The sequence below is a fragment of the Hyaena hyaena genome, unplaced genomic scaffold (assembly GCF_003009895.1).
Source record: "Hyaena hyaena isolate Hyena2069 unplaced genomic scaffold, ASM300989v1 scaffold_158, whole genome shotgun sequence".
In the NCBI taxonomy this organism is placed as follows: Eukaryota; Metazoa; Chordata; class Mammalia; order Carnivora; family Hyaenidae; genus Hyaena; species Hyaena hyaena.
Window position 1 is genome coordinate 962109 of NW_024080790.1, and position 24358 is coordinate 986466.

General features: G+C 48.0%; 1 protein-coding gene across 2 annotated transcripts in view; it reads left to right on the forward strand.

Annotated features, from left to right (window-relative positions):
* TGFA (transforming growth factor alpha) overlaps positions 1–24358 on the forward strand; it is a 109825-nt gene that overhangs the window by 81571 nt on the left and 3896 nt on the right. The window contains exons 3-5 of one of the 2 annotated variants that reach the window (XM_039239515.1): positions 6218–6338; positions 19062–19211; positions 22083–22192. In XM_039239515.1, the coding sequence (XP_039095446.1) occupies positions 6218–6338; positions 19062–19211; positions 22083–22192 (381 nt within the window). The remainder of the gene's footprint in view (positions 1–6217; positions 6339–19061; positions 19212–22082; positions 22193–24358) is intronic. The other variant, XM_039239516.1, reaches the window with a different exon arrangement.

Here is a 24358-nt window from a genome sequence, read left to right on the forward strand (position 1 = left end):
AGACTGCAAGTCTCGCATGTATACACTTTCCCAGCTTCACCGGGAGCTGCTCGCCGACTCCCATCTTCATTAAATTAGTCTCCTGCCTTTTCTCCTAGACATTCCAGAAGCATTAGTTGGTTTTGCCATTGTAGTGTCTGAAGAGAAAATATTTAGTCCCAGGTCAAAAACCTTGGCTGCAAGTTCCTACTAAAAAGCCAGGCGTCATTATTAAATTGTCACAAAGTTAGCCATGATATTCGAGGAAGTGATGAAATGGCTATAAATGATGTAAGCTTTGCAGAGGGCAAATGTGTCCGCAACTTTTGACATCTGGAGGAGAGAGTGAGGGGCCACCACTTCAGCCGGCTCCCCCCCCACCCCCGGCCAGCCCAGAAAGCCCAATTAGGACTGCTTTGAAAGGGAGGTGATTGTACTTGGTGGTGTAGATGCTGCTCCTTGGGGAACCATCCAGATGGCTACCTCCCCCGCCCTTCTGAGCTGGAGAGACCCCTCCTGTGAACTGAATCCCTGGTTTCCATGCCCCTCGATTGCTATTCCAGACCCTCTTCCCATGAGTGAAACTGGGCTCCAGGCCCTATTAGTGGGCCCGTGGTCTCTGGGCAAAGCTATCACGACTTCCCTGGAGAACAGTGGTGTCTGCAAGATGTCCGTTTGCTCAACAGGTCAGAGGCGCCCCTCATAAATTTCAGAGCAACAGGAACTGAGCAGCTTTGAAATTCCAGCTATGGATGGGCTCAGTATGAGGTCTGTTCTGAAAACTGGAGCGTTTGGTTTTCCAATCAGCCCTGAGGACTAATCAGACTCAGGGCCTGGAGACAAATGCAGGGTCCACAGCCCTGGGGAGTGCAGCCAGCTGTGTCTCCTCTCTGCCTGGACTTCTAGGGGGGGGGCCCTCCTTGAAGGTGCTTGTCAGCCTTCACTGCCTGCCTTTCTTAAGTGGGAGGTTTCCTCCATTTTAAGTATATAGGCCTTTCCTTCCCTCACTTGAATTTTCCTTGAGTTTTGGGAAAGAAGAATTAAGAGGGGACCGTACAAGATAGTGGAGGAAGGTAGAGAAAGAGTAGAGGGAGAAGGAAAGATAAGGAGGAAGGGAAAAAGAGACTCTTTCTCTAGGATAATGCTGGGAATTTGGAGGTTTCCTAGTAAAGCTCACTTTTACTTAAATTACTGAGAAAATCCCCCACCTGCTGTGACTGCCTACCCTGCCTGGTTTGGAGAGGTGGTATATGAATGGTGCCTGGCACATAGCACACACTCAAAGTGGTAGCCCCTCTTTCCCTCCCCAGCCTCCCTCAGACTCCCTTTCCTCCTGAACCGTGGGGAAGCTTCTGGGAACATCAGTAGGAACAGTCTTGTGTGTCTGGGGTTTTCTGCAGCATTGGGGTTTTCCTTGCCAATTCTGGTGGTATCTGAGGCAATCATCTTTAGAAGCCCTGGAACATGGGGTGCCTGGGTGGCTCAGTCAGTTAAGCATCTGACTTCAGCTTAGGTCATGATCTCACGGCTCGTGAGTTTGAGTCCCGCGTCAGAGACATAGCCTGGAGCCTGCTTCGGATTCTGTGTTTCCTCTCTCTCTGCCCCTCCCCTGCACTCACTCTCTGTCTCTCTCTCTTTCAAAAATTAACATTAAAAAATTTAAACAAAAAAATCTTTAGAAGCTCTGGAACAAGAACAGTCACTGCCCCTCACTGTGGCTTTACACTTTGCGTGCGGCTTTTGGGCACATGAGCCCTGGAGGCCCGCACAGCACCTCCAGGGCCAGACGTGCCCAGTGCCTCCCTTCATTCTGTGGCTGGCTCACACAGAGGTGGCTCAGTGAGAGCTCAGGGCTCCAGTGCGGCTCACCCTTGGGAACCATTGTTTGATTCCCTCCTCCTGTCCACTTCTCAAGTGCAGGTCACGTCCCCCAAAGGTGCCAAGTATGCCACTGGAAACAGGACCTGCCCTGCACATTACACACATTAGACTTCTTGGGGTCAGGGGCCAGGACTATACCTTGTGCAGATTCTTGGACTAAAGACTGGCTTTTAAAATGTTTGTGATTATATCAAGGTGAAAAAATGTAAGTAACCGAAGGAAGCCGTAATTTTACACGAGTGCACATGTGCACTGCATACTGACATCTTTCTAAGTGGTGGGTGAGAATGGGTTTTATTATCTAAGGTGCTTTTGTTTCATTTTATGTTGGCATTTACAAAAGGTTTTCTACAGTGAAGTATCACTCTTGTTATCAAGAAAACAGTTTTAAAGATAAACATTGTTTGGGGCGCCTGGGTGGCTCAGTCAGTTAAGCATCTGACTTTGGCTCAGGTCATAATCTCACGGTTCATGAGTTAGGGTCCCGCGCTGGGCTCTGTGCTGACAGCTTGGAGCCTGCTTCAGATTCTGTGTCTCCCTCTCTCTCTGCCCCTCTCCTCCTTGCCCTCTTCTCTCTCTCTCTTTCTCAAAAATAAACCTTTTTTATATATAAATAAATATAGTTTTAGTGATTGTGATAGTCGACTGGCATTGAGCTCCTTTGGCACCTCACGGCCCTGGGCCAAGTCAGGAAGGTGGGATTGTGGAGGGCCAGAGCCCGAGTTCTACCTCAGATGCCCGTTCTCATCCTGGTCTCTGACTGCAGACAGCTGCCACCACTGTGACAGTGGCAGGGAGCTTCCCCATTGCCTGGGCTCTTTGGCTTCTTAGTGAGCTGGGTGACACAGGGAGGGTTTACACTGGCAGCTGCTCCAGCCTCATCTCTGGGAAATCCAGGAGGGTGTTGTCCACAGTAACACATAAAATCCTCTGCAAAAGCAGCCACAGAAGAAAAGTAACCCTGTGACCATAGACTCGGGCAGAGCTGAGCCTGTCCTGCATGTGCAGAGCAAGTGCATTTATATGTACTGGCCTGTGTGCACCCTTGCACAGACTGTGCTAGGAGGCACAGAGCTCCATTTACCACTCTGCTTCAGCACATGTCCTAATGTGTGTCGTCATATACCAAGCAGACACCCAACCTCTTTGCTCTTTTCCACCCCATCCTTATTTTCCTTTGCCCTCACCCCACCTTCCTTTCATACTGCCTGTCTCAGTCTCCCTCTGTTCCTCTCTTCCCCCCCTCCCCGCCCTCCCCTTCTCTGCCTGTCTCTCTCACACACACGTCTTTCCCATTTTCACTCCCTCTTTATGGTATCTATTTTTATGAAGACTCCTTGAGTCATTTATGAGATGAAGTAAAATATCCATGAATTCAGGCTAAAGGAGATCCCGGCACTGGGTCTCCTCCTTACCAGTCACTTGTGGAGAGTAGTGTTCCTGAAGACAGACCCAGAGTTCCAGTAGTGTGTACCTATTGACCTGACACCTTACTACAAAGAATGTTAGCAGATTTCGAGCTTTAGTGTCATTTGTATTTTGAAGAGCTGCCCAATGACCCTTTCAAGACCCTTATGTTTTGCTTTTCTGAGAGGTCTTTTGTCTCTAAACAGTGTGTCTCATGTGTAATACAAGCCTGTGTCTCAGCCTGTGCCCACCAGAATCACCTGAAGGGCATGGGTACTCGATATCAATTCTGTCTCAGTAAACCTGACTTTTGAAGAAATCACCTGGAGAGCTTGTCACACAGATTCCTGGGCACAGTCCCCGAGACCCTAATTCAGTAGGTCTAGGCTGGGACCTGTGAACTTGACTTTCTGATGAGCTCCAGGGGATGTAAAGCTGCTGGTCCCCAGACCACATATGAAGAGCCCAACTCTGAGCCCTCACGGAGGACTCCCACTAGCCACTTGGAGGTAGCCTTCTAAATGGCATTTTGTGAAGCTTATCAAAAGCCTTTTTCAGGGTCTACATCACATTAGATCCACTAGCCCCTCATCATTCTGTATTTGCTCCTTGGCAAGTTTAATGAACACAGAGAAGCCAGTTACGGGAACTGCAGCAGTCCTTCCAGCCTCAACATCCCCGTGTCCACGGTCAGTGAGTGACCAAGCGCATTCATCAACCACCCGGGCCTGGGACTCCCAGGTAACTGTAACCAGCAGAGGAGCACATGTCCTGGAGGCTGCTGCTGGACAGGGACAGCAAGGCCGCCAGCAGCTCTGGGTCGACAGCTCCACCTGGCTTTGGGCATCTCTGCCTGTCCTCACACGGAAAAGTACATAAGGACACTTGGACTGTTAGTTACACTACTCTGGATTTATGGCAGGAGGGAAAGATGATATACAATAATGGTCTTACCACATGTGGAGGTTCATTAGCATCTCGGGACTATCAGTGACCATGATAGAAGGGCTGTCAACTGTGAGGTATGTACCAGACAATTGGTTGAGTGCGGTCCTGAACAACTTTGGCCTCGTGTGCCCTCAGAGCCACCCAGGAGGCAGGTGGACTCCCTGTGGCAGAAGCAGGTTAGAAAAGCTCAAGTAGTCCCTCATCCAGGTGGCAGTGCAGGATTCGAACCCCTCTCTGCGTAAGCCCATGTTCTTAGCCACTAAGCATTCTCTCACTTTCTGCATCAAGGAATCTGTTGAATTTTCAAAAATTTTCAAAAGCCTCTGCTTTTTCCACTGGATTTATGAGATTTCCAAATATGATACTTCTGGAAGCAAGTCGTGGAGAGATAGCAATGTGGTTTTAATATGTAGTGGTAGTCTAAAACCCCACAATAAGAAATGATCTGCGTTTTCTCAAAGAGCAAGAGTTCATATTTTTTTTCCAAAAAAATAAGCAGGAGGGGTGCCTGGGTGGCTCATTCAGTTAAGTGTCTGACTCTTGATTTTGCCTCAGGTCATGATCTTGTGGTTCGTGAGACTGAGCCCCACATTGGGCTCTGTGTTGAGTGTGGATCCTGCTTGGGATTCTCTCTCTCACTCTCTCTGTGCCTCCCCCACTTGCCGCCCCCCCCATCTCTAACTCAAAAAATAAACATTAAAAAATATATATAGGATGGGGCGCCTGGGTGGCTTAGTCGGTTAAGCGTCCAACTTTCGCTTAGGTCATGATCTCGCGGTTCGTGGGTTCGAGCCCCGCGTCGGGCTCTGTGCTGACTGCCAGCTCAGAGCCTGGAGCCTGTTTCAGTCTGTGACTCCCTCTCTCTCTGACCCTCCCCTGCTCACGCTGTCTCTCTGTCTCTCCTAGAAATAAATAAAAAAAACATTTTAAAAAATTTAAAAAATATATATATATAGGGGGAAGACCCACTCCCCAAAACACAAACATCAGAGGACCTTTTGAAAAAAGCAGTGGCAACTGCATCTGTCATGCCACCTACTGTGTCTCCAGTGTTATTTGGACAAAACAAGGCTATTGGAGTCTAATAAAGTAAATCCATAGTGATGTCCTCTGGGATGGTGATGTCACTCTGGTCAGTGGCTGGCTGTTTTTATTCCTATCTGACAGCCAAGGAAGGAAAACCACGAGAGGTTTGGTGACACCCCAAGCTCTTGTGAGCTACAGAGGCCAGAGCTGCGAGTGGCACCAGTCCCTGCCCCCGACTCCTTGCCTTTCCCGCCCGCTCCCAGCTTTCACAATACTACCTGTGCTGCTCCCAGATGGACCTTCTGGGCTTTAAGTCATCTTTGTGGCAGGATCACTCCCAATCCCCCTGCCCCAGAGAAGCTCTTACTACCATTTTTGTGTATAGCTTTCCCAAAGTTCTTTGTTTCTAAGTTTCTATTTGTTTAAGTAGGATCTTACTATACAGACCACATTGGAAATGTACCTAATTGCACTTACAATAATATAGCACAAACATCTTTTTGTATCATGAACTACTCTTCCTCAGCATCAATTTAATGGTTATTTAGAACTCCTCTGTTACTACGTTCTGGTTTCTTGCATTTAAAACAGAGGTTTAAAAAGCTATCTTAAAAGAATGATCACTGTCGCTTTGCAAAACTAAAATTAGGTCACATGGGTAATAAATAGGCTTTAAATGGTCTGGTAGCTAAAATTGCTCTGGTATCTCTGAATTACACTGAATCTTTTGGAGAGATTGTTTTGTTTTCTACGAAGGTAAATAAATAATAAAGCCCTGCTGGACAGCACATGATGCAGGTGCCTCCAGTCCTGGACTAGCTGTTACAAAGTGAAGGAGAGCTGACCAGGAAATGCTGGGAGGGTCCAGAAATCCCAGTCATTAGAGGGCTCCTCTGCTTCTTGATCAGTGAGATAGGGGCCTGTGGGTGTATCTTGCTCATCTGGGATCTGAGCCATCTGTCTTTTCTCTCCGCAGCAGACCCCCCTGTGGCCGCAGCTGTGGTATCCCATTTTAACGAGTGCCCGGATTCCCACAGTCAGTTCTGCTTCCATGGAACCTGCAGGTTTTTGGTGCAGGAAGACAAGCCAGCGTGTGTGTAAGTGCTCCCTGGGGTCTGGGGTCCTGGGACCGGAGGCATCCCAGCAACCAATTAAAAGGATATTAACCTCCATAAGATATGCCTGAAACCCCTAAGGCTGGGCATGTTGGAGGATCATAAAGCAGGCTGGTTAGGGTGCCTGGGTGGCTCAGTGGGTTAAGTGTCCCACTCTTGATTTCAGCTCAAGTCATGATCTCATGGTTTGTGGGATCGAGCCCTGAGTTGGGCTCTGTGCTAACAGTGTGGTGCCTGCCTGGGATTCTCTCTCTGCCTCTTTCTCTTTTGCTCACTCACTCTCTCTCTCTCTGCCCCTCCCCTCTCAATAAATAAATAAACATTAAAAAAAAAAAAACAGATTAAAAATACAGGTTCCAAGCCCCAGCCCAAGCCACTGAGGCCAGGGGCTGGAGCCTGGAGATCTGCATTTTCAGTAAGCATCTCAGGTCACTCCTGGGTTCAGCAAAGTCTGAAAATTCCTAGATTCAAGTTTAATTCACCAGTTAGAATTTCTGGAATGAAAGGGACTGGGTTGGCTCCCTCTGAGTAGTCAGAGTCTCCAAAAAGAGGTCCTTGCCCTCCAGCATTTTTACAGCACAGCTAATCAAATAAGCTGGAAGTGCCTGCAAATGGTTAGTGTACATAAGCGGTAACAGAACAAAAGCAGCTTGGAAATAAAGATGCCACCAGGGCACAGCGGTTTCCACACCAGGCAAGTATGAGCCCCCTGGGGCTTCTTAAAGTGTGGCTGAGCCCCACCCCAACCCACTGAATCGTAATCTCTAGGAATGGGACCCAGGAGTCACATTAGCTAAGAGCCCCCAGGGATCGCCATGGTCAGCCAGCCTAGGCGGAAAGGCACTTCAGGAAAACTCTGCAGAGCAGGTGTTAGGGTTTGCCTAGTGGGGAAAGCAGAGAGGTTATTCCAGGCCCCAAGTGTCGAAGGACCTGCACTTATAGGTTATCTTTTGTGGCAACAGCAGGAGAAAACAAGATTGGAGACAGATTGGAGACCAGAGCCCATTGGAAGTGAGCCTTTATTCTCTAGGCAGTGGGAGCCATCTTGGTTTTGGAAAGGGATGTTTTAAGAAAATTAATCTGCGCATAGTAGACTCCTACTAAGTCGCCCTGTACTCACCCATGGCACTATTGACATTTGGGGCTGGATAAGTCTTCGCTGTTGGAGTTTTCTTGTAGCAGCATCCCTGGCCTCTACCCACTAGGTGCCAGTAGCACCATCTCCAGATTGCCACATGTCTCCTAGGAGGTGGGAGGGAAACTCACCTCCCATTAAAAACCACCCATCTACACAAAGTTGCCATTTTTATTGGTCACAAATGTTGGAAAGGCAGCAATTCCATATGGTCCAAGTTAATAGTACTGGCAAGTAATAGTAAATGTTAACAAAAGCTGGCATTTATTGAGCTTTTGCTTCATGCCAGACATTGTTCCAGGCATGCCCCATATGCTAACTCACGTCATCCTCATAATGACCCCATGAGTTAGGCACAGAGAGGTTGTGCCCAGATCGTGTAGCAGAGCTCACATTCAAACTCCTGAAGCTGAGCTCTTAACCATGATGCTAAGTGTATCTGATGCTAAGGCCCAGGAGACATTGTGGAGCTGCCACAGTAAAGAGAGGTGGGCCAGGCATTCCTCTTTCTGAGGTGTAGCTGTATGAACATGGGCACGCCTCTGGGGTGGCTCTGAGCCTCACCTGGAGAAGCATGCTGGTGACCTTCCTCCAGGCAGGACTGTGCGAGGCCCACAGGTCTTGTCCCCAGAGGTGGAGCCCTCCCTACCCTGTAAATGCAAAGCACAGTGATGATGACAGTCAATCATTATTCATGATCATCATTTTTATTCAAACGTTGGGGGACTGATGGTATTGTTTTATTAGTAGCCATTGTAGAAAAACACTAGCCCTGAAAGGAAGTTTTGCCTCTGGCCTGATATCAGGAAGCCCCGCAGCGCAGCAGACAGAAGGCATTGGACCCTCTAGCAGTGCCCAGTGCACCCAGCTGAAGATTAGGAGGATCCTCTTTGAAGAAAGAGGGCAAATCTTTGCTGAGTTCTGACCAAATTTGTGTCAGCTTAGTTTTCCTCCCTCTGGTGCCTTCCCCACCAGATCAGAGGCTGGTATAAAACTTTTTGACAGCTGGCAACCTCAAGCCTGGGTCATCAGATAAGCCAAAACAACAGCCTCATCTGTGGTGGAGACCCCCAGCAGCTGGTGGAGGCTTCCTGAAAGTAGGGGAGGGGCAGGTGCTTTTCTTATTCTCTTTGGTCTGTGTCCCAAGCCCTGCTCTTGCTCAGGGAGGTAATTGTCCATCACATTTACACACCATTGCATTTTGATAATCAGGATGACTGGCTCTCTCTCCCCCCGTCCACATTATAAATATTGCTATTAATAATCAGCTTTCAATAAAAACTGTAGCTATGTGCCAGGCATGGTTCCCAGCACTCTATATACAGTGACTCATGGAGTCCTCACAACTCCGTTCTCAAGTGGGAATTCTTGTTCTTGTTGTAAAAAGGAGAAAACTGAGCTGGCTCACAGAAGCAATTTGCCCAGAGTGCCAGAGTAAGTAAATGGTAGAGCATGGGATTCAGGCTGATCGATTCCAACTACCAAACCCATGTTCTAAGCTGCTACCCCAGAGGGCACTCTGTCTCAGCCTTTAAAAGTTCATTGCTGTTATAAGAGAAAAATAAACGTTCACCTCTGTTTAAAAAAAAAAAAAAAAAAGGATAACAGGTCCAAAATGGAGTCTCCTGTGCTAAGCCCACATCACCAAACCAAAACTTAATACCTAACCTAATTGCAGTTTCAGCCTTCACCAGAAAAGTGCTTAGTCAGTCAGTCTGGAATTTCCTGGTCCGCTCAAGTGAGCTAATTCACCTGATAGACCCCTTCTGTCCCCCAAAGAAAGATGAAGTCATTCACTCTTTCCCTGTCCCTGCCCCCTCCTGCTTATACAAGTCTTCCAACTTATACAGCTCCTTGGAGCTCCTTTCTAATTTGATCTTAAAATTTACAAAGTTGGGGGTGCCTGGGTGGCTCAGTCAGTTAACCATCGAACTTCAGCTCAAATCATCATCTCATGGTTCATGAGTTCGAGCCCTGTGCCAGGATTTGTGCTGACAGATTCTGTGTCTCCCTCTCTCTCTGACTCTCCTCCACTCATGCTCGCTCGCGCTCTCTCTCTCAAAAAATAAACATTAAAAAAAAAATTTATAAAATTTACTCAATTGAATTTTGCTTTTTAACACCTCAAATCACTAAGCTCAAATCACTAAACACTCATCCAAGAACGGTGTTGGCATCTTCCCCCAGCATGTGAAGAGAAAGGTCAAGATCATTCTCAAGTTCTTTGCCCTGACCACAGACTCTTAAAGTCTTTTCTGTGGGATGAGTGCTGGATCTCTGGAAACCACCGGGCCCTCCTTGTGGTTTGGAAAAGCTGACCATCTGTGGGGATGCACAGCCATACAAGCAATTACCACCTCTTTACCTCAGTTTCCCCACTGGATCTCGACAACCCAGGGGGTGGCATTTAGCCAACAGATATGTTTTACGTAGTGGTAGGTGGTGATTTGCGTTGTTCTTTGATAGTTTTAATTAGTCATCAGCATTTTAGAAGTCAGTCACTCTCCATGTGGATGGCCAGCCCTCTTAAATTCCCAAATGTGCCATCTGACTGGAACAGGTCCATCTGCCCCACCATCCCCAGACAGGGCTTGCCTGGTACTCATTTCCACCTCTCTCCCCGCTTTTCCCCAGCACTGCTGCACATATCAGCCCCTCATCATTCCGTTACCACTTCTGCTCTCCTCACACCAGCCTACTTTGCTCACTTAATGCCATGTGAGCTTGTAAGCTTGATGAGGACAGGGCCACACCTTATTCCCTTTGTATTTATAGTACCTAGAAGAATGCACTAACTAACTAATTCCCACTGGACCAGAAACTCTGAGTCCATGCAGAGAAAACAGAACATTCTGTTCTCACTCTTATGAACCACCCTAGATTTGGGACACTGAGATTCTGGTCAGTTTATTGACATTCTGGTCAATAAAACCAGCATACCTTGAGGTAAGGCCACTATCTTATCTGTCAGGACCTTATAAAGAAAACCCACAGTGACCCAAGACTATAGTTTCAAAAGAGGGAGCTCTTTCTAAACAGCTCTTTCTCTGTCATGCTAAAGCTTTGTTTTTTCTAAGAGCAATAGCCTTCAGGTTTCCGGAAAACCTAAATAAAATGACATATCACACTAAAATGTGAGGTCAAGAAAAAAAGTTAACTAGTCAGAAATAGCCAAAAGTAGTAAACAAAATCCTTAAACATTTATGTTTCTGATGAACCCTCAGTTTTATTTTGTGTTGTCCTTTAGTTAATTCTCACTAGAACCCAACTACATCAGGAAACAAATGGGAAAATGCAGGGTTAGGACTTGCACACCATTTTTCCCCTGAGGCCGATTCGGTGCACTGTTGGTCTGCTGCTTGCAGAAGCCTTCAAACAAAGGAAAACAATTGAAGGAAGACACCCAGAAGAGTTCCAGCATCATCAGCCAGTGGCAACCAGTTAGAAGTGTCTCACCTGTCCAAAAGGCTCTTCAGTGACTGAACTCCCTGACTGCACTTTCCCACAGCAAAGTGTGAAAACAAATTGCTGAGCCAAGGGAAACATTGCGCATGGTCCTGGCCACAGTACATTCTAGAGCCAAACACCTAAAGAGAAGTGACTGCCATTAACGTGCCAGTAGGCTGCGATGTGACTAAGGATGTTTCCCACCCCCCCGCCCCCGACCCCACCAAGAGTTTGGTGCTTGAGTGACTTTATGTAGATCTTGTATCATCTCACCAACTAGCAGATGATGGGGTGTAGGGGTTAAGAAGTTATTACATTTGGGCACTTGGCTGGCTCTGTCCATAGTGCATGTGACTCTTGATCTCAGGGTCCTAAGTGCAAGCCTCACGTTGGGTGTAGAGCTTAATTTAAAAAAGAAAAAACAGTTATGACACCATTCCATCTGTATGTCTGGAAAAAGTGCATGTCCCTCGTTCTCTCTCTCTCCCCACACCAGAAGCAGACACTGAGAGTTACACACTAGGCAGGATAATGCAGCAGTTAAACACATGGATTTGGAGGCAGACAGACCTGAGTCTCATACCCAAGTGACATACCCCCACTCATCCTCAGTTTCTTTGTGTATAAAACGTGATTGTTAGTATTTCACGGGATTGTAATGAGGACCCAGTGACCATAATGTGCCTACAGCTGATGCTATCCAAGATGAGAGCCTCTAGACACCCAGAGCTATATAAATTAATTCCCTCAATTAAAATGTAGTTTCCAAGGCTCACTGGCCACATTTCAAATACTAGCCAGGCTAGTGGCTACTGTGTGGACAGCACAGAGATGGACTGTTTCCATCGGCACAGCAGCCCTATGAGATAGCACCAGAGAACAGCCAAGCCTGATTCCCCACAGAGCAAAGGGCTCTGTTACCAGACCTTGTTACCAGCGCCACAGCTGGAGGATGGTCTAAGGTCCTGCCTAAAGGAGCAATAGAAGGCTGGTAGACCCGGAGCCCATGGCTGTCCATGAGGCCCTGGGATCAGAGCTGCACAGAGAAAGCCCATACCCACTCCAGGCCCCTCCTCCCTAGCCCTTGAAGCAGAGAAGTTCTAGGACTTGGCAAATTCACATCTTAAAAGGCCAACAGTGTGTAAGCCGAATACAGGTGTCTCAGTGCTCAAGGCCCCCACTCCCACCCCAGCCCTGTGGAACTTCTCCATGTTAAAGGCAAGTTGGTGCAAACATATTCTTAAAACCATAGTTCTTGGTCCTTAATTCAGTCTTTGGCCCCCATATTGAAGACCATATCTTATGCCAAAAAGACTTGGCTAAAGAGGACTAGCCTCCTGCCAAAGAACACATCATTGTTTATAAAGACAACATCTCAAGAGCATTAAAAATGCTCCCATCCTTTTATTTACATTTTTAGCACTCACAGCACTTGGGTCAGACACTTCACAATCTTGTGAAGTGCTTATAACAACTCCATAAGCAAGTTTTACTGTCCTACTTTAAAGATGCAGAATCAGTGGCACAGAGAGGCTAAATCATTTGCTGAGGGTCACACAGCCATTCAAGTAGGGAAGGAGATTTGAACCCATGAAAATTTGGCTCCAAAGTCTGTACCATGTTGCGCCCTCTTGTGGGGCCCTGTCCTGAGGAAACAATCTCAAATGCAAACAAAGTGTGTACATTAAGGTAATCACCTGACAGTATTTATTATATCAAAATTAGAGACTTCCTCAACAGTAAGGGTTTGGTGAAGCAAACTGCACATATATTACTGTGCAACACTTTAAATGACATTGCAATTCTCTAATGACACAGTAAAATAGGAAATGAGATATTGATACCAAAAAAACCTCCCAAAAGTATGTTAAAAAATACATAGAAATAGTTCAAAAAGAAACCTGTCAATTTGCCATTTAGGGAGGTGGGCAACAATGTGGGCTTTCTTTTTCTTTCTGCCTTGTTATAATTTATGTGCTTTCCCATTTGCTTAGACACGTTCCTTTTCTAGTTGGAGAAATTTTTTAAGGAAAAAATGTTTAAGAGCATAACTCTATATGCATTATTATAGTTCTTGAAAATTGTAAAAGGGGGGGCGCCTGGGTGGCTTAGTCAGTTGAGCGTCGGACTTTCGCTTGGGTCATGATCTCGCGGTTCGTGGGTTCTGACCCCATGTCAGGCTCTGTGCTAACTGCCAGCTCAGAGCCTGGAGCCTGTTTCAGTCTGTGACTCCCTCTCTCTCTGACCCTCCCCTGCTCACGCTGTCTCTCTCTCTCTCTCTCCTGGAAATGAATAAAACACTAAAAAAAAAAAAAGACTAACAAGCAAAAAAAAAAAATCTTAAAAAGAAAGAAAACTGTAAAAGGGTCCCATGAACAAGGCAAAACAGGGACTTGTGGGGAAAACTTAGCAACTCATCGGAACCAGAAAGCCTTAAAGCCCTCAGCATGGGATAAAGAATGGCATATCATGGATAATGTCATTCTTGTTGAACTGGAGCAGCCTATGAAAAGCACCAAAGCATTCTTGACCTAGTAACCAGCATGAAAAGGCCTTGGGGAACCCACCTGGCTGGAGGACATTGCCTTTTTCTCCAGCCACAGTGGCTCCCTTTGCCAGGCTCCTTTTCCCTTATGTGGCACTCTTTCTTTTTGGTTCTTATTTTGGGGAAGTAGCCTGAATGGGATCCCAGAGCCTCATTTCAGAATTATGAAGACAAAACAGCATTCCAGAATCTTGAGTTTGGCAAAACCCACTCTAGACAGATGAAATCGGTCAAATGATGTAAGAACATGTTCAGTCTTACACATTTTCCATCCCCCCCTCCTTGTGATAAAACAACTCCTATGTTGTTCACATTCCTTTCTTAAACAGCAAGGGTGAGTAGCATCTCCCATTTCTCCTGTGCCTGATATGAGGGGTCCCGTTTTATAGCCACCACCCTGGGGCAGTGCCCAGAGAGAAGGAAGGAGAAAGGAGACTTGAAAGTGGCAGGTTTTGAGTTGTTGTTTCTTGATTGTATATGCTTAAATAATAGTTCTACCTCAGTGATCCTCAGGCCTGGATGCACATTGGAATCACTTGGATGAGCATCTCTGGGGGTGTGACCTTGGGCTTGGCATTTTCCAAATCTTTCCCGGTGATTGTACTGTGCAGTCAGGTAGGAACCAGGACCTACCTGAGGTAAAGCAGAGGACCGTAGCTGAGTCAAGCATGATTCATTTGCAACCAAGTGAGATAACTCTTCCCCTCCTTATGTGACTGTACCTAAAATAATCGGCATAATTAAGTCTAGTATCAGTAGAAGCTGGGGAAGTTTTAAAAAAAAAAAGGTATGTCACCAAACCTTTTCTTTTCCCCCACCTTATAAAAAGCAACTGGGAAGCATCCCTATTATTACCAATGACTGGGGAGGAAAAAGAACCTCCCTCAATCCCAAAGCCAAAAATTCTAAATTGTGGCTCTCAACTTTAGCTGCCCGGTAGAATCATCTGGAAGCTTTAAAAATACCAACACTAGGGCCTCACTCCCAGAGATTTTGATACAGTTGGTCTAGGGTGTGGCCTGGACATCAGGATTTTTTCAGGTTCCCCAGGCAATTCCAGTGCCCAAAGTTGATGTCACTAGTTCATGGTGGCTCTCAACTCCGGCTTCATCAGAATTACCTTTGGCGTTTCCTTCACAACACCCATTTTCATAGAGATTTTGATCGTGAGTAAAGCCCAAGGACCTGGACCACAGATTATTCTGCCTTCCAGCTGCAGTTGGGCTGCTTGGGGCTAAAGTCCACTATTCTCAGAGCTCACGTAGGACATGCTTTAGAGTCTCATCTGTTAGGCAGCAGCCCATGTGCCTCCTGTGCCTCACTGGAGTTTTCATTCACAGGCACACTAAGCTCCCTAATTCAATGAGACTAAGATGTGAGTGTTTGCAGCTGTGACACTAGGTGACCAGGGCATTCCTATTGACACGAAGACTTTCCCAATGGTCTAGGACCCCTGTCAGAGGTGGTTTTGAGGCAGGGCTGGTTGTGAAGGGCCCAGCACACAAATGAGAAATGTTCCTCTGGAAGGAAGAATATGGAAAATTAGCCAAAGGTGACGCAGCCCAGAGGGTTATCTTTCTTACTGAGTTCATACAGCACTGTTTGGGGGCATCTTGGCAACATGCCACACCACAACAAGGCATCTTACAGGGGAGCGAGCAACCTGTCCTTCTTTTTGCAGTAACATTTGTGAGCTTGTCGCAAAATCACTATCCCAGAGTATCTCCCAAACCAATCTGCATTACCCTAGAAAGGCAGCCTTCGTGGTTGAGATCGTTAGTTTTTAAACCCAGAAGCCCCTGTTTCCTCATCTGCAAAGAAGGTAAATAGCAAGCCTGACCTCACATGCAGTTGTGATTGTTGGGAATAAGAGAGATGGATTCATATGGGAGTTTGGCACAGTGCCTGCAATAAATGGTGTGTGTTGTAATTAGCACTTGGCTGCCGCTCATTTATTTAAATAGGTTTTCCTGGAGTCCCCAGCACTGATGTGTTAATCTGTAAGGTTTGCAGAACCAAGTGGTTGGGAAGGTGTTAGAATCCTTCTCTCCCAGGGCCTGCAGATCAGAGTAGGAATAGCCTGGACCTTTCACAGATAGTTACACAGATCCTCAGTGCACTGCCCTGGGAGGAAGCAGCATGAACACCTGTCTGTAGAGACGTCCCATTGGCTCGGCTGCAAGTCCCGATTAGGAATTTAACAGTCGACCCCAAGGCCCAACCTCCCCAGCTCCCTCCTTTTCAGCAGTTCACCAGTCTTTGTAGACCTGGGTCTTGCCCAAAGGAGCATAGAGGCTGCCCTGAAGTGAGGCTGGTGAGGGCAGTCAGAGAGGTCATGTGACCCTGAGGGCGTTCAGAAGAGGCAAAGTTAGCTCCATGGAAAGAGATAAGGCAGATGGATGCATGGGTGACTGGGTGAAGGAATTCTCTTTTTGGAGATGTGATCTTTGAGACAGAGTGTGACGGAGAGAGTGAGGAATAACATTCCAGGCAGAGAAGGTGGCAGGAGCTGAGATGGGCAAGTGGAGAGCGGTGGGTGGTCATGCATAGATCAGGCAGGTGTGTCCATGTGCCTATACACTGGGCACTGGTCTTTTTGACACTGGGCTGGGGGTGGGGAGGGAGGTGCATCTTGGGTCAGCTGGAACCTAGGTTATGGGAGATAAAGTGGAGTAGATTCAGACCCTGCAGAGAGGGGGTGTCAAATACCAAAAAGAGGAAGTCCACAGGGAGCCATCTGGGTGCAGGGTGAAAACTGAAGGGTATACTGGAACAGGGACCTCATACAAGGATCTCTTCAGACACCGACAGCTTTGACATATGCTGAGCCTCCCTGTTAGCCCCTCAGCGTCCAGCCCAGTCCACTGTCTGCTTTTCGCAGTGGGAAGGGGCCACTGCCTTTGTTTTCTCCACAACCCACAGGTTGAGCTGTTTCTTGACCTTGACCTTCACATAATTTTATTAAAGCCAAACAAAAACCTGCCCCTGGCCCACAGCCCCTCAGTCTCCCCTCTCACCCCAGGTCTGGGACAGTCAGAGTTCTGTGATCCAGATCCTTTTTAAGGAAAGTCTTGCTAGAGAACCCCCTCTTCCACTCTGTCTCTCCTGCACCTGGAGCCTGCTCTCCTGTCCCCGGGTTTGCAGAGAGCCCTCCCTGGCCCTCTCTGCCCTGGTTGGCCCTCCTCAGCTCCCTTACTTGCACCCTTGTTGAACCAAAAACCTCAAATCTCTTTTACCTTTTCAGGATTGGAGGCTAAACCAAAAGGCAGTTTTGATGGAGAGCTTAACCTGTGGCTTTCTTATACCAATCCCTGTTGAGTATGTGGGAGGAAGCAGCCTGATGAGTGAGCAAGGATCCAGACTCTGGGCAAAGCGGACCTGGGTGTGAATTTCTCTCTCTTGCCTAGCAGTGTGGCATGGGCAAATGACCTGACTTTTCTGTGCAAGGATTAAATGGGAAAATGTAGGTCAAATGTACAGTAACCCTTAACAGAAAAGCAAGGCCCAGAGGTACCTGGGTGGCTCAGTCGGTTGAGCATCTGGCTTCGGCTCAGGTTATGATCTCACAGTTCGTGAGTTCGAGCCCTGCGTCGGGCTGTGTGCTGACAGCTCGGAGCCTGGAGCCTGCTTTGGATTCTGGGTCTCCTTCTCTCTCTGCCCCTCCCCCACTCACGCTCTGTCTCTCTCTCTCTCTCTCATAAATAAATAAACATTAAAAAAAGAAAAGAAAGAAAAGCAAGGGCCTGAATTCAAACTGAAAAAGGAAAAAAACAACCCTTTAAGTAAGGTATATAACAAGTGGACTATGGGACAAAGAGCCCCCACGAAAGACTTTTCCATTAAGCGGTGCTAGAGACAGCTTGTGTGCTCTGGTATTCCAGGGTGAAGCCTTAAGCAGCAATTTTTGCAGCATCCCCTGTTTGTCACAAATCTTAAAGTCATATACTACCTGTTCCTTTAACATTAAAGTGATTACATTTTTGTTAACATTGAGCAAAACCTATGCTCCAGAAAGAAATATGGTGTTTATCCTGTGGCCCTAAGGATCCCTCTGGCACCTGGGGTCTGGTGGCCCAGGAGCCTAGGTGCAGGGGAGGCACAAATGTAATGCCCCTGGGGCTGGCCCTGGGCACAATAACAGGCAGCCACGACCCTTAATCCCCTTTTATTTCTCCTCGTTCTTCAAAGGCCTTTTAATCTAAAAGTGAAGGAGAGAGACTACGTCATCAAAAGGTAGACTCTTAAAAAAAAATAAAAAGACAAGTTTATAGCTATCTTTGCCATGGCTGGGGGGGTGGGGGGGGGAAGCAAAGCATAACTTTAAATCCAGCATGTGATGTTTGGTGTAAGGTTGCTCTTGGGGAAGTCCCCTGTGGGAAGGAAGCTTTCCCACCTGAGAAGACCATGATGATCAAACATTTTCTTTACAATAACAAAATCACCCGGAGAGCAGGGCCTGTGCATAAGCAAAGTATCTTCTGTTGAGAAGAATCCTGTGCTTAGAGGGGGAAAAATGCCTACATCAGAAAATGAGCATCCCTTCCTTATGACTAGAGCCTGTCCTGAGGATCGTCCTGCAAGAACCACTTGTGGCTGCCCCAGGATTGGGGGGTGGGGAGGTTAGCATAAGCAAGAGCTATACAGAAGGAGTAGCATCAGCCTTCTGCACTCAGGAGGAGGCCATTACAGTGAAAGAGCCCTTGGATATTAGCAATACCAGTAATAATATCCCCTTGTGTCAGTATTGCCGTTCACAGGCCATGTGCACATTCAAGAGCATGATCTCTTTTGTGCCCTTACTGATCCTCCAGTGGAATGAGGCCAAGTGGTGTCAGAAATGAGAAGCAGGGGCACCTGAGTGGCTCAGTATGCTAAGCCTGTCTGAGTCGGGCTCTGTGCTGACAGCTCAGAGCCTGGACCCTGCTTCAGATTCTGTATCTCCTTCTCTCTCTGACCCTCTTCTGCTCACGCTGTCTCTCTCTCTTTCTCTCTCTCTCAGAAATAAATTTTTTAAAAATGAGAAGCAGACTAGTGGTTTCTCAAGTCCTGTATTCACCAGAGAGTGGCACAGCCTCTACTTGGGTACGCCCCCTGTGTGCCAGGCCTCCTGGGAAATGCTTGCAAGGCTAATTAAATGTGATGAGGAAGATAAAAAGCAAACCACGACCTGTGTTTCCCTCTGGTTTAGCGTGTGTTCTTTCTCTCACCCTCAAATTCTGAATACACACACTTAGTTTAAAAATAACCTGGATTTTTATGAACTGCCAAAATGAACTTCATGTCCTGAACACGTTTGTTGCCTTCTCTGTCCACACCATCTGACATAGTAACAGTAATGATGAATGCTTCCTCAGATGAGCAGGCGAATTAGTTACTCCTCATTCTCCAAGGAAGAGGTGCCTGTTCAGGGAAATAGGAGGGAATTTGCTGATCTCTTTGCCTCCAATAGCAGAGGCTGGAGGGGCCCCTCTGCGCTTTGCCTAGGGCTTTGGATCCCACTGCCCCAGCCTTCCTTGGGGGAGACAGGGGAACAAGACCTTCTGTCAGAAGGGCGTGCTGACATTCCTTTCTTCCCCAGCTGCCATTCCGGGTACGTTGGTGCGCGCTGTGAGCATGCCGACCTCCTGGCTGTGGTGGCCGCCAGCCAGAAAAAGCAAGCCATCACCGCCTTGGTGGTGGTCTCCATCGTGGCCCTGGCTGTCCTCATCATCACGTGTGTGCTGATACAGTAAGTATTTGCTGCCCCTAAGGTCGGGTCCCTCTCCAGGACATCTGCGGCATGCCCGGTTAACAGGGCTGCCTCGGATTAGCTTATTGCTGTGGTTTCTGATTGGTGTCAGCAAAGCCAAGAGAAACTTGGGTAACAGCCAAGCTGTGTGAAGGACACGCATCCTGGGAAGGCCCCAAGCAGTGGGTCTACACATTGCTGAAAGTCAGTGTAGAAGCAAAGGCAAGTGCTATCTCCCCTCTATTGGGTTTAGAGCCTTCAGAGTAGTGATGGCGACATTCAGGTGTCCCAGAGAGAACTAAAAATGGCTCCCAGGCTCACTTGGCAAGTACCAGAGGTGCTTCCTGTCCACCAAAGTCACTTTGCAAATCCCAAAGCCACATCAAAGGTCTTGGTTGCTATTTTGACAGGCTAGTGACAGCTCTGCCCCTCCTCCACTTTCAAAACTCAGCTTCTGCCCTGCATCTTCCAGAACACCCTACTGAGCCAGTAGACACTCTTTTCTTGGGCCTATTTGCTTGCCCATATCTCTCGACAGGACTGCTCCTCAAAGGCAGACACCTGTGTGCTGTATTCACCACAGCTGGCCAGATTTATTCCCTGCAAACATCTAGAGACCTCTAATTCACAGAGCGAGTCCTCAGAATTTATATCTAATTGGATACACATGAGGAATCCACAGAATGGCTAAAGGCTACCAGTCAGCTTACTGTGGGTTAACTCATGCCAGAGACTATGGTAATATGGGCCATTCCGGCAAGGGCTGGAGTAAGCAGCTGTGTGTTGATGAAGGACGCCAGACTTCAGCCCTCTGAGATTGTCTGGAATTTGAACAGATAATTATGAGTCTCTGTCCTGTTGGTTGGTTGGTTTGTTGCTGTTGGAGCAACCTACATACCTTGGGTTCTGGCAGTGAATGGAGTACCCCTCAGAGCCGTAGTTTCCCATCCTTCTCCTGGCCCAAGCCAGCATTAGGTGTGAGGGATGAGGTTCAGTGGAGCTGGTCCTCCCTTCCTCATCTGTTCCACTCTCACCTGCCTTGGAAGGGAGGGTGGACAAAGAGCGCTGGTTGAGGCTGGGACGTAGCCCAGGCTCTGCCACTTACGAGGACGATTCTCATGACTGTCTAGCTGTGAGTGCACACCCATCATTTCTACAGTCCTATTTCCATGGCCAGGAGGGCCCCAGAGTCTTAGGAATGAGACTTGGTGCCCCCATGAGCTTCTTCAGAGGATTTAAAAGCAATTTTGCCAGATTCTCTGAAGATAGGGACAATCTAGGATGCCTGGTCAGCCTCTCTCATTCCCAGGGAGGCAGCCAGTCCCATCTGTCTTCTCTCTTTTCCCAGCCTGTCCTTACCAAAGACCAAGGTCAGAATCCCTGAGCCAAGGGTGCCTGGGTGGCTCAGTCAGTTAAGTGTCTGACTCTTGATTTCAGCTCAGGTCATGATGGTTGTGAGACTGAACCCTGCATCGGGTCCCATGCGGAATGTGGAGACTGCTTGGGATTCTCTCTCTCTCAAAATAAACATTTAAAAAAAAAGAATCCCTGAGCTAGAAACCAAGCCCTCACCCCAACCAGGCTGCTGGTTGCCTAAGCATGGGACCCTCCTGAGTTGCAGAGCTGGTTGGGACCAGCTTATCCCATGCCACAGGGACCTGGAGGCCTTGGTCTCACTGCCCTGGATGCTCCTTACTGGGCAGTGATGGAGTGAGCCCACTGCTGGCTGACTGCAAAAGAACACTCTCTGACGGATCTGGAATCAGGTCCTTTAGATCCCTCTAGATCTTGGACTCTGCAATCACGAGGGCACCATGCCGAGATGGACTGCTCTGATCACCATGACAGGAGTGCATTGGGCACAAAGGTCTCAGGCTCCTTCTCAGCTCTGCTGCCCAAAGATTCAGGGGCCCGGGTAGCCTTCCCAGGACAGCGCCAGGAGACAGGGACTAGGGTGGAGGTCATGAGATGCCACCAGACACCAAGAGAGAAGCACAGCAGCAGGGGCTTGTTTTCTCACTTGACTCCAGGACTGTGTCTACCAGGAGCCCCTCCCCAGCCCCAGTGGGTGGATACATGGATTATGCCCATGTCAAGGTCAGAATGAGTAGAAACAAAGTCCTCGGCAGTATCCCACAGGAAACAGCTCTAAGTATCTTACTCCGTGCTTTCTTCTCTGCCCTTCTTTTGGGTTCCCTGCCTCTTTTTTCATGCTAATTCTACAAACTGTTCATTGCTGCCCATAGCAGGAGGCAAGAGCAGTCATAACCCTGATGCTTTAGGACTCTGAGTGACACAGGTTCACCAAGAGGTTGGGTTTGCCGCAACTAGAGAATGTTAGTCTTCAGAGAGATTCAAAACCACAGAGACTTGTGGCTCGTTCTTTCATTCTTTCCACGGGTCAGTTCATCCATGCTGCTGGCAATACTGATGGATGAATTTCCCGCTCCTCCCCCCGCCCCCCAAGCCCTCACAGCCCTTCGAGCCTGAAGTGGCTGCTTTGTCCCAGTCCTGACAGCAGTGCTGAGGCCACGACTACATTTATGGAGTCCCCCAACTGCTGCTTTATGGACACAGTAGACGGGTGGGTGGGCAGGTTGGCCTGCAAGCCCAGAGCAGAGCTGTGCAAACAGAGCCGGTTCCTTGGAGTAAGTAGCCAACCGGTTCCCTTGATGTTAGCCTGCTCTTCCCCAAAAGCCACCATCCTGCAAGACACTCGGCCCCCCGCTGTGTGTGTCTGTCCCTCCGGAGGCCTCCACGGGATGGCCGGCTTGGAGCCCAGAGCTGCCCAGCAGGCCCTTTAGGCAGACGCTGCACCAGTCGAGCGCTCCCACCAGGCTCCCGCCCAGCCCGTGTTCTCTGTGTCTGCAGCTGCTGCCAGGTCCGGAAGCACTGTGAGTGGTGCCAGGCCCTCATCTGCCGGCACGAGAAGCCCAGTGCCCTGCTGAAGGGAAGGACGGCTTGCTGCCACTCAGAAACAGGTAAGGGACTGCATTGGGAAGGGGCCTTTTTCCCTTGGGAGACACAATTGGATGGAGAAAACAACCACCTTCTCCAGGGCAGGACAGAAGTTCTTGGAGGGTGAAGCAGGAAGAGGGAGAAAAGGGAGAGGAGATTTATCCTACCAAGTCAAGATGAGTTTATCCTAAGGTATGTTTTACTCAGAAGGAAGCTCTTTTGAGGCAGCTTGGGGGTTCAGTGGGTTAAGCTTCCAACTTCAGCTCAAACCATGATCTCAGGGCTCTTGGATTTGAGCCCCACGTCGGGCTCTGTGCTGACAGCTCAGAGCCTAGAGCCTGCTTTGGATGCTGTGTCTGTCTCTGTCTGCCCTTCCCCCACTGGCATTCTGTGTCTCTCTCAAAAACACATAAACATTTAAATTTTTTTTAAAAAGGGTCTTTTATCTTTACTGGTCTATGTGACCTTTGACAAGTTAACCTCTCTGAGTATCTGTTTTCTTATTTAAAAGATGTGCAAATTGAATGAGTACCTGTATAAAGTACCTAGTACAGTGTATCACAGGTTGTAGACATACAACCAATGTTCTCTTTCCCTTGAGAAAGTCCCCTTCCCTTTCCCCTCAGTGAAATGAAGGATTTGACCTACAGGTCTCTCAGCACTCTTTAGCTCTTACATCCTGGGATCTTCTTTAAGCTTTGATGTCTGATGTTTTATGAACATTTTCACTGACCTCCACAATGAATATTGGGCGTTCGGATGTGGGACCAAACCTCACCTCAGCAGTCCTTGTCAACAAATTTTTCTGAAATGTTCTTTTGACCAATAGATCCCATTATAAATTTAAAGGTCCTTTTCAGGAAGTAGTGAGACAGGAGACGGTCACCACAGGCTAATCCACCAAGAGTGACCTTCTCTAGTAAACAGTTGGCATTCCAGAAGCTCAAGGGTGCATGAAGAGAGTAGGAAGAAGGACGACTGGCAAGCTGGAGCACCAATGTGTTCACTAAACCTCTTGGTGATTTGAGCCAGAAGGTTCTGAAGGCCCAAGAGCAGGCATGAGCAGGTCTTTCTCGTTAAGAGGCCTGCAACCCTTGAGGATGCTAATCCATCAGTCCTCATAATGGCCTTCAGAGGAGGAAGATTTGTTAGTGATGTGAGGAAACTGAGTCTAATGAAGGTCTGCATGGATCCCACCATAAGTCCATGGGGGAGCTAGGATGAGAGCCAGGACCTCTGAAGACTCCACTCATATCTCTCTTCCACTGACTCAGAGGATCATCCATTGAACTAATGCAGTTTTTATTTTGTTGTTTAGCACCAATGGAGAAATTGTTTAAACTTTATAGTAGAGGGGCGCCTGGGTGGCTCAGTCAGTTGACCGTCTGACTTCGGCTCAGGTCATGATCACACGGTTCATGGGTTCGAGCTCCACATCAGGCTCTGTGCTGACAGCCTGGAGCCTACAGCCTGCTTTGAATTCTGTCTCTCACTCTCTCTCTGCCCCTCCCCTGCTCGCACTCTCTCTGTCTCAGAAATAAATAAACATTTAAAAACTTATATTAAAAAATAAAAATTAAATTTGTAGTCGATTCTGCACCATTTGTGTGCACTTCGGCAGAGTCATTTAGGGTAGAGGAAGGTTCTTATTAATGTTACTTCTCTACACACACTTGGGAGGACATTAGCTTTGAGCCTCAGATGGGTTTGGCCTTCCAGAGATGGCCACTGAGGCTGAAGCCCCCTCCCTGAGATAATGCATCCCTCTCAACCTCCAGAGGATCCACAGGAGGGACCAGAGCAGGAAGATGTCTGGGCCAACCTGGATCCTCGAGCTGTAGGGAGCTAAGTCCATGCTGCCTCCTGGGAGCCACAGGATATGCCTGAGAGTCCCACCCATTGAGAAACAAATGGGTCCATTCTCATATGGCCTGAGGAGAAGCCATTCTGCCACCAGAGCCCTCAACCAGCTCATGAGCTGCCCACCAAGCCACCCCTTACGGGGGAACCGGCACGGGCTGGGCTAACTGTCCTCCAGTTGAACGAAAGCCCTCATAACACAGTGCATCCCCATCTCTTCAACCTTTTCTTTGGCACCAAAAGTACAATTTCAGAAGCTGCTGCCCCTGAGGTTGAACCAGAGGAATTTGGACCTGGGCCTGACCGCTCCAGAGAACCTGGTGACATTG